Below are 12,349 nucleotides of genomic sequence, written 5' to 3' on the forward strand. Positions count from 1 at the left end.
CATGGGATTTCTTTTATTGTTGTTTTTGCAGTACTGGGGATTGAATGCAGGGCCATTCTACCTCCGAGCTATAGCCTCCAGCCCTATTTAATATTCTTTAAAACAAGGTCTTTTTATTTATTTATTTATTTATTTATTTATTTATTTATTTATTTTTGCAGTACTGGGGTGGAACCCAGGGTATACCTCATAGCTACACCCCCAGCCGGTTTTTTTTTTTTTTTTTTTTTTTTTGGTGGTACTGGGGTTCCTCCGGCTACACTCCCAGACCCATTTTTATATTTTTATTTGGAAACAGGGTCTCTTAAGTCAGCAAGGCTGGCTTCGAACTTGCACGATCCTCCTGTCTCCGCCTCCCAAGCGCAGGGATTACAAGCGTGAGCCACCACGTCCAGCTGTCTTTTTAATTTTGAAACAGGGTCTCAGGTGCAAAGGGCCTCCCTAGTTGAGATTGGCCATGAACCTGCAATCCTCCTGTCTCAGCTTCCCAAGTACTGGGATTACAAGCATGTGCCACCATACCCAGCTCCTGTTTTTTATTTATTTATTTATTTATTTATTTATTTATTTATTTATTTAGGTGGTACTGGGGGTGGAACCCAGAGGCTTTCTACCTCCTGGTTATACTCCCAGACCTATTTTATATTTTATTTGGAAACAGGGTCTAAGTTGCTGAGAGCCTCACTAAGTAGCTGAGGCTGGCTTTGAACCTGTGCAATCCTCCTATCTCAGCCTCAGGTCTGGGGACATAACCCAGAGGCATTTGACCTCCGAGCGCCACCCCCTTGCCCAATTTCTTTCTTCTTTCTTCTGAAACAGGGTCTGGCTGGGTTGATGATAGTCTCACTACTTGCTGAAGCTGTCCTTAAGCCTGTTATCCTCCTGTCTCAGCCTCCGCGTACTGGGATTACAGGCGTGCCCCAGTACGCCTGGCTCCAGCATAGTCTTCCACATCAAATATTAGTCACTGAATTCCCTAACTCAGGCTGGAGCTGTGACTCAGTGATGTGCCACTCGCCTCGCATCTGTGAGGCCCTGAGTTCCATCCCAACACTGAAAAAAAAGTGCTTCTAATTCCCTAATACTCAGGCCCAGCAGGGAGCAGGGAGCAGGAATGACATCAAGACTGGATAAGACAAATGTCGGAAAAAGCTGGGACTTTATTTCCTTGTTGGACATGGAGAAGGCACAGGGACAGATGGCTTTGGGGCACTAGGACAGACGGAGCAGCGCCAGGACTCCTTACCTCTACCACTCCCCAAGTGCACTTGAGATAACAGGTGGTGGGGGCTGCTGCCCAGGCAGAGGGGCCCCGAGGGTCCTGGGATGGCTCCGCAGGCCATCCGCCCAGGGGGCGGGGCCAGCGCCAGTTAAGCTCCGCCCCCTCAGGGGGGGGGCGCCCGGGTCAAAGGGAGAAGAACAGAATAAGAACCAGGAGAACCACTCCTAGCAGCACCAGGATGGCACACCACTGCCGGCGGTCTGGGGACAAAAGGCCAGAGGTAACGGTGGCAGGGGTCCACGCGTCGCTTTCCCCCAGGCGGGGGACTTACCATTTGTCATATGGGACACTTTGGCCATCTTCCTGAGGACCCTATCCATCCGGGACTGGGTGTGGTCCATCTCATGAGCAAAGGCATCCAGCATGCTATGAAATCCGAGGTGGCGTCAGCCCAAAGGGCCTGTGTCAGTGTGGCCAAGGCTGCCCGTCCTACCCCCGGGGCCTGGCCATACATGCTCTGCTCGTCCAGCTCCTCCCCCACACGGCCGGATATGTGTTTCAGAACCCGGATGCTGCCGGACACCATTTCCAGCTGTTGGTCCTGTTGGTCCAAGATCAGCTGCAGAACAGAGGGTGGCGGCTGCCCTGAGCAGGTCTCCTGAGCTCTCCGCAGGCTCTCCCACTCCAGCCCTGGCCACCTGCACAAACCTGCTGGGCGGCTTGCTGCTCCTCAATGTAGCGGGAGGCGGCCGACGCCATGCTGGCATCCAGCAGGTCGCTGTGTGACTTCTGGGCAGCTGCCTTGCCTGCCAGCACCTGCAGGACAGACACCAGAGGCTTGGGAGGGACACCGGGCAGCGGGCTGCGTGCAGGTCTGGCAAATCCGCAGGGTGGGGAGCCAGGAAACAGCCTCCAAGGTCAACTGTTTTCCCAGACCTGCCACTTCCTAGGGGCACCCCCAAGGTCACCTCACTTGACTTCCCTGAGCCTCGTTTCCTCGCTGGGGAATGTAGAAAGCTGTAACCTTGTTTCCTGCAGTTGAGAACACCTACAACAGGGCCCTGCACACCGTGTAGTGTCGATTAATCTTGCTTTTTTTTTTTTTTTTTTTTTTTTGCAATACTGGAGATGGAACCCAGGGGCATTCTACCTTTGAGCTATACTCCCAGCCCTATTTTTTTCCCCTCTTGTTTTGAAACAGGGTCTCACTGAGTTGCAAAGGATCTAAGTAGTAGCTGAGGCTGTCCTCGAACCACGATCCTCCTGTCTCAGCCTCCCAAATGCTGGGATTACAATTGTGCGCCACCACACCTGGCTTTTTATTCTTTATTTTGAAACAGATCTTACCAAGTTGCAAAGTGCTTCACTAAGTAGTAGCTAAGGCTGTCCTTGAACTGCAATCCTCCTGTGTCAGCCTCCCAAATACTGGGATTACAAGCGTGTGCCACGCCTGGTTTGCTTTTTTTTTTTTTCTTTTTTTCAGAAATGGGTATTGAATCCAAGGGCTTTCTACCTCCGAGCTATACTCCTAGCCCTATTTTTTTTTTTTTTTTAATTTTGAAACAGTCTCATTAAGTTGAAGAGGATCTCACTAAGTAACTGAGGCTGCCTGCAACCTGTGATCCTCCTGTCTCAGCCTCTCAAGTACTGGGATTACAAGCGTGCGCCACCATGCCCAGCTTTATTTATTTATCTATTGTGGTACTGGGAATGTAACCCAGGGGCATTCTACCTCCAAACTACACCACCAGCCCTATTTTTTATTCATTATTTTTTTAAACAGGGTCTCACTAAGTAGCTGAGGTTGTCAAGGAACCACAATCCACCCGTCTCAGCCTCCCAAATGCTGGGATTACAAGTGTGCACCACCACGCCTGGCTATTTTTATTTTTTATTTTGAGAGAGGGTCTCGCTGAGTTGCTGATAGCCTTGATAAATTCTTGGAGCTGGCCTTGAACCTGCAATCCTTCTGTTTCAGCTTCCCAAGTACTGGGATGACAGGCGTGTATTGCCATGCTCAGCCTGCAGTCTGGCTTTTTCATGGGTACGGAGGGAAAAGGTAGATCTTTTTTTTTTTTTTCCAACAGTACATTCATTCTGGCCTAAATACCCAATTTCTTTAGAGTTTGGAATTTAATCTACAAAGTAGCACAATTAGAAGCCATGTAGGCACTGTTTCAGGATGCCAGACATTATTTTTTTTTTTTTTTTTTTTTTTTGGTCCTGGGGATTGGTCCTAGGCATTCTACCCGACCTACACCCCCAGTTTGTTTGAAAATTATTATTTTTTTATTTTTTATTTTTTGGTGGTACTGGGGTTCCTGGAAACCTTTCTACATCCGGGCTACACTCCCAGACCTATTTTTATACTTTTTAATTTGGAAACAGGGTCTCTTAAGCCAGTGCAGCTGGCTTCAAACCTGTGTGATCCTCCTGTCTCTGCCTCCCAAGCGCGGGGATTACAAGCCTGCGCCACCACGCCCGGCTTGAAAATTATTTTTTATTTAAATACAGGATCTTACTAAGTTGCTGGGGCTGGCTTATAAACCTACAATCCTCCTGTCTCCACCTCCCAACTCCTAGGATTACCGACATGTACCACTGTGCCAGACTTAAGATGCTAAATTTATGTGAGCCTCAACTTCCCAGCTTCCCAGGCCTGTGTGGGCCTAAGAGGAAATGGACAAAGCTGGTGCTTCTTGACACGCAACCAGGGAAAAGAAAGACAAGGTGGCAGGGAGAAGGTGAACACGGAAGGAAGTGGTGTAGGTGTGGGGGCAGATGGGATATACTCAGAAGCCAACTGCATGTGCGCCAGGGGCAGGTACACACAGACAGACAGACAGACATCCTGGACGTAGGAGCGCAGAGCAAGTGGCATGTCAGCAGAAGAGACGTGTACGACACACTCGGCTTTCACCCTGCAAGAAACCCGCATACTCGGAGACGCACACACTGAAATATCCTCAAGAGAGTGGTACCAGGACCCCCAGATACCAAAATCCAAACATGCTTAAGTCCCTTACATGAAATGGCATAATAAACAGGGTGTGGTGGCCCACGCTTGTAATCCCAGCATTCGGGAGGCTGAGACAGGAGGATCACGGTTTGTGGACACTGAGGCCCTTTGAAACTAGGTTTTTTTTTTTTTTTTTTTTTTTGCGGTATTGGGGATGGAACCCAGACACATTCTACCTCTGAGTTATTTTTTAGTCTTTATTTTGAAACAGGGTCTCACTGAGTTGCAAAGGGCCTCACTAAGTAGTACCTGAGGCTGTCCATGAACCCGGATCCTCCTGTCTCAGCCTCCCAAATGCTGGGGTTACAAGCGTGCGCCACCACGCCAGGCTTTGCAACTAGATTTTGATTTTGCAACTAGATATGACCTTGTCATATCTAGATGACTTGCGATGCCTAATACCATATCAATACTATGTTAAACAGTACTTCTACTGTATGTATTGCTTAGGGAACAGGAACAAAGAAAAAGCACGCACATGTTCAGTACAGGCATCTTTTTCTTCCAAATGTTTGTGACTCTTGGTGAAGATGCAGAACCTGCAGGTACGAAGAGCTCAGGTGTACACACCCAGAAAGAGGAGGCAGGCGGGCGGCCAAAGGCTAACTGTGCGCGAGGCTGAGCAGTGCTGTAAGGTGCGGGGCAGGCTGCGCGAGTTACCTCTCTGTTATTCCTCTCCATGAAAGCCACCGCTGCTGGGCTGACCATTTGATCCTTCATTTCCTGTGGGAGAGAACAGCATTAGAGTATAAGGACCCCTCCGTTCCCCACTCGCCCCACCAGGACTTCTCACCTGGACAGCCTCCCGCATGCGCTCCACGAACACCTTTCTCTCCTGCAAGTCCCCAAATGGGAGCTTGAACTTGCCTGGGTTGGCTTCCACTATGCGTGCGCGGGGAGTCAAGGACCAAGGCCAGAGCCAGAGCCCACCCCTGCGCCCCCAGCCCTCCAGCCTGCAACCCTCCCCGGCGTCTAGCCTCTCCGAGGGGCGCCTCCTGGCGCCTCCTCCACCTCCACCATCGCGGCGAGCTCCCCCAGGCCACCCCTCGGGAGCTCCAGGATATCGATGGTTTCTTCCAAGTCCTCCAGGTCCCATTCCACGCTGCGCAGGCCATTCCGCAGCTCATTGGTCGTCCAGTCCAGCTCCTCACGCCCGGCCGCCGCGCCCACCTGCATCAGCTCGCACCAGCGCTGGTGCAGCCCGCGGGCAGAGTTCACCGCCTTCTGCACCTCGCTGCGGGCAGGGGCGCGGCTGAGCGGTCCCCAAGCCGGTGGGGGAGCACCAGACGCCCAGTCCCCGGCCGCGTCTCCTCCCGCCCGGCCGGCCACGGGGCGACCGCCCCCGGCCATGCCCAAACCGCCTGGCACGCTTCTACTGGCCGGCAAGGGGACTGGACCGGTCACCCTCCCTCCGGCCTCCCGCAGCACCCCACTCACCCTCGGACTACAAAGAAAGGGTCTTCGAGAGACATGTCCGCCCCCTCCCCCCGAGGCCGAGCCCCTCCAGGATGGTGCCTTTCAGCGGGTTCCCTCCTAGCGGGACTGTCACGCCACCATGGAGAGCTGGGCCGCCTGCGGAGCAAGAGAGGTCTTGGAGGACCGAGGTGTCGCCGCTTCCGGCCCCTCCGCGGCCATCTTGGGTGTGGGCAGGGCGGCTCCCCGCCCCGACGCCGCTCCCCGCTTCTCCAGGAGCGGCCGCGCCCGGCCGTGTGTGCGGAGGCTCGGGTCCGGGCTCCCAGTCTCGGATAGCCCTGCGGCCTCTGCTTCTAACCTCAGCTGCCTTTCTGGGCAATGGAAATAATGATACGTCTTCCTTAACTCAGACCAGGTTGTTATGGCTGAGAAAAGGACTCACGTCGGTGTGTTAGTTACTGGAACTGCCCCCCAGCCCTGTTTTTATTTTCCTTTTTTTTTTTTTCCCTGCGGGTCTGGGGATGGAACCCAGGGGAATTGTGCCTCCGAGCTACACCCCCTGCCCTTTTTTATTTTATTCTTTATTTTGAAACAGGGTCTCACTGAGTTGCAAAGGGGCCTCACTAAATAGCTGAGGCTGTCCGCGAACCGCGATCCTCCTGTCTCAGCCTCCCGAATCCTGGGATTACAAGCGTGCGCTACCACGCCCGGCCTTTTATTTTAGTGTGTGTGTGTGTGTGTGTGTGTGTGTGTGTGTGTGTGTGTGTGTGTGTGTGTGTTACCATGGATGGACCCCAAATGCCTACTACCCATGGACTATACTGCCAGCCCTATTCAGTCATTTTTAATTTTTATTTATTTTTGTAGTACTAGGGATGGAACCCAGGGGCACTGTACCTCCTAGCTATACCCCCAGCCCTATTTTTTTTTTTTTTTTAGTATTTATTTATTATTTTGTAGTACTGGGGATGGAACCCAGAGGCTTTCTACCTCCAGGCTACACTTCCAGGCCCCCCCCCTTTTTTTTCTTTTTATTTGGAAACAGAGTCCCACTAAGTTTCTGAGAGCTTCACTAAGTAGCTGAGGCTGGCTTCGAAACTGCAATCCTCCTGTCTCCGCTTCCTAAGTACTGGGATTACAAGCGTGTGCCACCAGCTAGTCTTATTTTTGAAATAGGGTCTGAGTTGCAAAGGATCATGGTAGCTGAGGCTGTCCGTGAACCTCGAACCTCCTGTTTCAGCCTCCTGAATGCTGGGATTACAAGCGTGAATCACCACGCCCGGCTTCATTGATTTTTTTTTTTTTTTTTTTTTTTGGTGGTACTGGTGTTCCTGGAAACCCTCTACCTCTGGGCTACACTCCCAGACCTATTTTTATATTTTTATTTGGAAACAGGGTCTCTTAAGCCAGGGAGGCTGGCTTTGAACCTGCGCGATCCTCCTGTCTCCGCCTCCCAAGCGCGGGGATTACAAGCGTGCGCCACCACCCCGGGTTCATTGAATCTTTTATGGTGCCCAGAGCTGGCGCCCGGTTCCTATTCTGGGAATTCGTCCCAGCCCAGGGTCCCTAGCAGCAGGTTATGGAAGAGTTTGTGGAGAGGTGCTCCTCCCTCCCCGCGGGGACCGGGAGTTCTATATCCCCCCCTTCGGCAAAAGGTGGCGCAAGGGGCGCGTCGAGGTGGCCGTGGAGCGGGGTGGCTAAGGGTGGGGCCCTGGAGATGCCTGGGAGGGTCACCTCCCAGAGCTTGCGGGCAGGCGGGTTTAGTAGACCTGTTTCTCCTAAGTGCAGAGTCTGGGGTTCAGAGAGAGGATCCCACAGATGGCCGAGGACGGTCTCCCAGGGAGTCCTGTGCCTACGGTATCTTCCTCTTGGGGTGGAGGGTCGGTCCCCCACCACCACCCCGGCTTTGTGCCAGCCACACCGTGTTTTCCCGAAAGCACTTCCTGGGGGTGAGTGGAAGGAGGCCATTGCGAGTGGAGGCCCTTGGTCTCCCCTGGAGGAGGGGAGTGGGATGTCTGAGGGAATCTGGGGGTGCCACTGTGTGTGTCGCAGTCGTGTGGAGTCCCAGAAGTAGCGCTGGGGTTGAAGATGTCACGGTGGAACCTCCATGGTGGTTAGTGCAGCGGGGACGGGCGTCCCCAGCAGGTCACCGCAGCGTCGCCAGAACGGGGCCGTTCTTAGACGGGCCATTTAGGGGGATCATTGAGCTCCCCCTGCGGCAGGCGCGAGGGCGCTCTGCGGCAGGAGATCAGCCGAGGGGGCAGCCAGGAATACCAGGGAGGAGCCTTGTAGCGGAGTCGCCAAGGGAAGGGGCAAGGGGCCTTCGCCGGGTACCTCTTGTGTGGACCGGGTGGCTTTGTAGGGAGATGGCGTCGGTGGGAGACCTGAGGCCGCCCCCAGCTGCGGGCGGAGGGGAATCGTGCCTTCCTGGCTTGGAAAAGGAAGGAAGCGAAGCCTCCCTTTCCTCCCCATCTGCAGCACGCGGGTCCGGAAGCCTGGGACGCGCTGGGCGGAGGGGGCGTGTCCGGAGCCAGACTCCGCCCCCGCCCGGAAACCGGCGGCCGGGGGCTCGGGAGAGCCTGACCCCGGTCCTTATATGGGTCGCCGGAAGCGGCCCGCGCGCCTCCCTACGTCACTACTTCCAAATTTAGTCCTGGATGTCAGCGGGCTCCAGTAGCGGGAAGGGAGCGGGGCGCGCTTCTTAAAGGGCTCGCACCGCGGAGGTGTGCAGCGATTGGGGGATTCTGCACGTTTTATCCCTGCAAGTGGAGGGCCGATGCCGCCTCTGCTCGCTCCCACGCAGACCTCGTCCCCGGCCCCGGACAGAGCGCCGCCCAGTGGGAGGGGGCCCCGCCGCGCTCGCCAGGAGGTCGTGTCGCGGTCCCCAGTGTCCAGTGCGGCGCGGGTGGGAAGGCAGTCCGGGGTCTCCTCCGGGTCTCCCTGTATCCGCTGCCCGCGGAGCCGCCCCCTTTCGCCGCAGCCGCCCACCCACTCGCTTAGCAATCTTTGACCGAGGGACTGCCTCGGTTTACCCACCGGAAAAGAACCGACGTGGCCGTAGCCGCGGCGGGAAGGTGAGGGATCAGATGGTAACGAAGGAAGAAGCTTAGCAGAGGCTGACACTTAGTGAGCGCTTCGTAAGAGGCAGCATTGTTACTGTTTTGGAAAAACTAATTGGGCGGTTCGTCGAGGCTAAGAATTGTGCCCACCGAAGAGCCACTGGCTGGAACCTGGGTCTACCCGGTGCACAGGGAAACCTGGCCGCCTAAATCGCGGGCGCCTCCCGACTCGAGCATGTGGGGGAGATGTGGGCCCCACCCGCGGCTCCTCTCTCGAGGTCCTGCGCACGGATACATCCACAGAACTCTGAGGAAGGAGACCACCAGGAGACGAGAGCTCAGCGCGCAGTGGCGGACGCTCCTGTAAGCCTGGGCTTCGTCTCTTTTCCGGGCTGACTAAGTTAGGTCCTGTCACTTTAAGGAGTCTGGCCACAGTGCACTGGAAAGCCCGGATGCGGCCCTTGTCTGGGCGGGGCGTCCCGTGACGTCATCATGGGTATAAAAGGGCTCTGGTGGCCGGCTCTGAAGGAGAGCGTCCTAGGTAATATCGGCTCGTAGGTCGGTCCGGTTCCCGAGCACACCGGAGCTGCTGTCCTGCCCATACCTCGCCCTGCAGGTGCCATGGAGGTGCAGAAGGAGGCGCAACGCATCATGACCCTTTCGGTGTGGAAGATGTACCACTCGCGCATGCAGCGCGGTGGCCTGCGCCTGCACCGCAGTCTGCAGCTGTCGCTGGTCATGCGCAGCGCTCGGGAGCTGTACCTCTCGGCCAAGGTGGAGGCTCACGAGCCCGAGGTGTCCTTGCCTGCCGCCCGGTCCCCTGACCCTCGTCTGCACCCACCGCGCGAAGCGGAAGCCGAGGCAGCGCCCCCCGACGGTGAGCAGCCGAGTCCGGAGCCCATGGACACGCAGGAGGAGGCACCCGGAGCCGAGGAGACCCCCGCCCTCTGCGCCCCGCGCCCCGCCAAAGTCTGCCGCAAGCGGCGGAGCAGCAGCCTGAGCGACGGCGGAGACGCCGGGCTGGTCCCGAGCAAGAAAGCCCGCCTGGAGGAGGAGGAGGAGGAGGAGGCGCCGTCGGAGGTCCCCGATCGCCTGCAGCCCCCTCCGGCGCAGGCGGAGGGCGCCTTCCCCAACCTGGCCCGCGTCCTGCAGAGGCGCTTCTCCGGCCTCCTGAACTGCGGCCCCGCCGCCTCCCCGACGGCGCCGGCCGCCCGCGAGGCCAAGCCGGCCTGCCGGCCCGCGGACCCGGTGCTCAGCGTGCTCGTGCGCGCCGTGGTGGCCTTCTGAGCACCGCGAGGGCGCGACGGGATCCAGAACGCGCGCCGAGGCGAGGCCCGAGCGCGCACGCCGGGGCGAGGCCCCGCGGAGGAGAGCCGCCGCCCGGCCCGCAGGGGGCCCTGCCCCCGGGAGCCGCCGCCGGTGCGCGGCGCACGGAGGTGCCGGGGGCGCCCGCAGGTGCTGTCTTACGGACTGCGACGTGGACCTTCCCTCTCCAGGACTGGGAGAAGGGGGCTGGCCTTTCATCTGCTCGGGGTCGGACTCCCCCCCCAGAGGCTGTGTTGCCCTCCAAGGTTTTCCTTCATAGTCGGCGCCTGAGTTTCCGACTTGGAGAACTCCAGGCACCCTCCGGTTGACAGACTTGTGCAAGCGGTCGTGGTTGCGTCATGGAGCCGACGTGGGGAGTTTCCTGTTGGCTTGCGTGGGTTGTGGGGCCTGGGAGGAGGGTCTGGGGCGGGGGCCCGCCCTGGGGAGCGGGAGGAGGCCGCCTGAGTCACTCCGCCCCCGCCGGCTGCCGGGCCCGCGCCCCTGTGCCTCGGGTCGGCGGGGCTGAACTCAGTTCGGATCCGGAACTGCTCGTCCCTGCGCCGGGAGGTGGCCAGCGTGGCCCCGGTGTCGGCGGACAGGAACCCGGTCACCGCGGCCCAGAGCCGGGTGTGGACGCAGGGGGACAGCGGGGGAGGGGGCGGCCGAGCCGGGAGCCGGGGCTGGTGGGACCCGGCCGGTTCGGGAGGGAGTGTTTTCTAGGGTGTGTTTACCTTTTCTGTGGTGAAATGTTTTAACTCCATCTACCTGGCTTTGTTTTAGAAATATCAGCTAGGAAAATAAAGAGCATTTGAGTAAGTAAAAAAGGTACTGCCTGTCTGGTGTCCTTCCCCGGAGGGGGAGGGTGGGGTTAAGGGGTCAGCCGGCGGCGGCTCGGGGCCCCTGGAGCCGGTCTAACCGGTTACCACGTGGGCGGAGGGGGCTGGGCCTTTTCTTTGCCCCAGAACGTCGTGCTGGAGGCTCCCCGTTAACCGATCCCTCTAGATTTGGGGCTGTCCTCGATATTTCCCCGCAACTCCGAGGGAAGTGGGCTTTCCTGAGTGCAAACATGTGGGGAGATGCTTCCGAATAACGTCCCGAGACCCTTTGGAGAGCCATGCCCCCCCCACTCACCTAGCGAGCGCGCTCTGGACGGGGTCCCGCCCCCGAGGGGAAGCCCAGCGCCCGAGCTCCGGGGAGCTTCCGCCCACCCTGAGCTCCTGGAGGTGTAGCCGTGTGGCTCAGGCTGGGAGCAGAGTCCCAGCTTCGGATTCCGCCCAGTGAAATGACCCTCGAAACGTCTGCCCCGTCTCTAGGGATCCAGAGATTTATTTTCAAATCCTAGTTACTTCTCCGCGCCCGGCTAGCCCCCGGCGTGGACACCCTGCACTTCCCCGGGTTGGGTCGGGCCGGCGTAGGTGCTGCCCTGGGGGAGGGGAGAGGGTTGGTGGAGGACAAAGGGGCCGCAGGTGCGCGGAGGGGCGGGCGGGCGGCTCCGGGAAGGCGCCAGCCCCGCCTCCCCTGGGCGGACGCCGCCCCCGCGGGCCTCCCGTGACCCCAGGGGACCCGACCCAGAGGCCCCAGGGGAGGAGGAGGAGGGCGTGGTAGAGGGGCCCGCGGGCTCCGAAGGACGCCGGGGGAATCCTGGGGCCCTGCTTCCCTCCCAGCTGCCCCCTCACCTCCTCCCTGTGGGAAGGAAGGGCGGCGCACCCCTGGGCCCTCTAGCCGAGCTGGCCTCCCGCGTGGCCTCCGAATTCCTTCCGGGAAAATCTGGAAGACTTTTAGCACCACTACCCCCAAGATGAAGTGGGGAGACGAGCCCCGCAGGGCCCCGGGAAGTCCCCTGCAGCTGGGGAAGGGGCCTCGCTGCGCATCCTGCCGCAGGAACCGCCCGCCCTTCCTTCCTCGGGAAGTGGCTGCGCTCACCCCTGCCCCTACCAGGGCCGCCTGGGGTTTCCGGTGCCCGGCCACTGGAGGTTGGGGACCCGAGACGCGGGGGCTGAGGACAGGGCTGAAGCCTGCAACCCACAACCACATCCCTTTGGGACTAGCCCTTCCCAAGACCCCCTTTGGCACTAAATTGAAAGCTTGTCTTGTACTGTGTGTGATAGCGCGTTCCTGTAATTCCAGTACTTGGGAGGCTGGAACAGGAGGATCACAGGTTTGAGGACAACCTCATGAGTAATGAGACTCTTGGCAACCTAAGCTGGGGTGTAGCTCAGAGCAAGAATGCCCTACCTTGAGAGAGACCCTAGGCCCGACCCCAGCGAGATAATGCAAGTTAAGTGTTTGGGGAGTGCCTGGCATGCATACGCCTGTGCTTGTTACAGTTGC

At 58.0% G+C, this 12,349-nt stretch overlaps 2 protein-coding genes across 3 annotated transcripts; one reads left to right on the forward strand and one right to left on the reverse strand.

The window, feature by feature from the left end:
* Nucleotides 1–1,405: 1,405 nt before the first annotated feature.
* STX10 (syntaxin 10) lies at nt 1,406–5,713 on the reverse strand (the record flags this gene model as incomplete). 2 transcript variants are annotated; one of them, XM_080715080.1, is made up of 8 exons in its annotated part: nt 1,406–1,482; nt 1,554–1,648; nt 1,735–1,841; nt 1,931–2,038; nt 4,902–4,964; nt 5,035–5,123; nt 5,285–5,475; nt 5,679–5,713. In XM_080715080.1, the coding sequence occupies 8 exons, from the start codon at nt 5,711–5,713 to the stop codon at nt 1,406–1,408; spliced, it is 765 nt and encodes a 254-aa protein (XP_080571206.1). The 2 variants fall into 2 exon arrangements, with proteins under 2 accessions (XP_080571206.1, XP_080571207.1); XM_080715081.1 differs by lacking the exons at nt 4,902–4,964; nt 5,035–5,123 and having other exon boundaries at nt 1,931–2,028.
* Nucleotides 5,714–9,334: 3,621 nt separating this feature from the next.
* On the forward strand, nt 9,335–10,000 carry IER2 (immediate early response 2; the record flags this gene model as incomplete). Its single annotated transcript, XM_080715907.1, has 1 exon — nt 9,335–10,000. One exon carries the CDS (start codon nt 9,335–9,337, stop codon nt 9,998–10,000), a length of 666 nt encoding a protein of 221 aa, XP_080572033.1.
* Nucleotides 10,001–12,349: the final 2,349 nt, after the last annotated feature.

The sequence above is a fragment of the Muscardinus avellanarius genome (assembly GCF_963383645.1).
Source record: "Muscardinus avellanarius genome assembly, chromosome: 18".
Lineage (NCBI taxonomy): Eukaryota > Metazoa > Chordata > Mammalia > Rodentia > Gliridae > Muscardinus > Muscardinus avellanarius.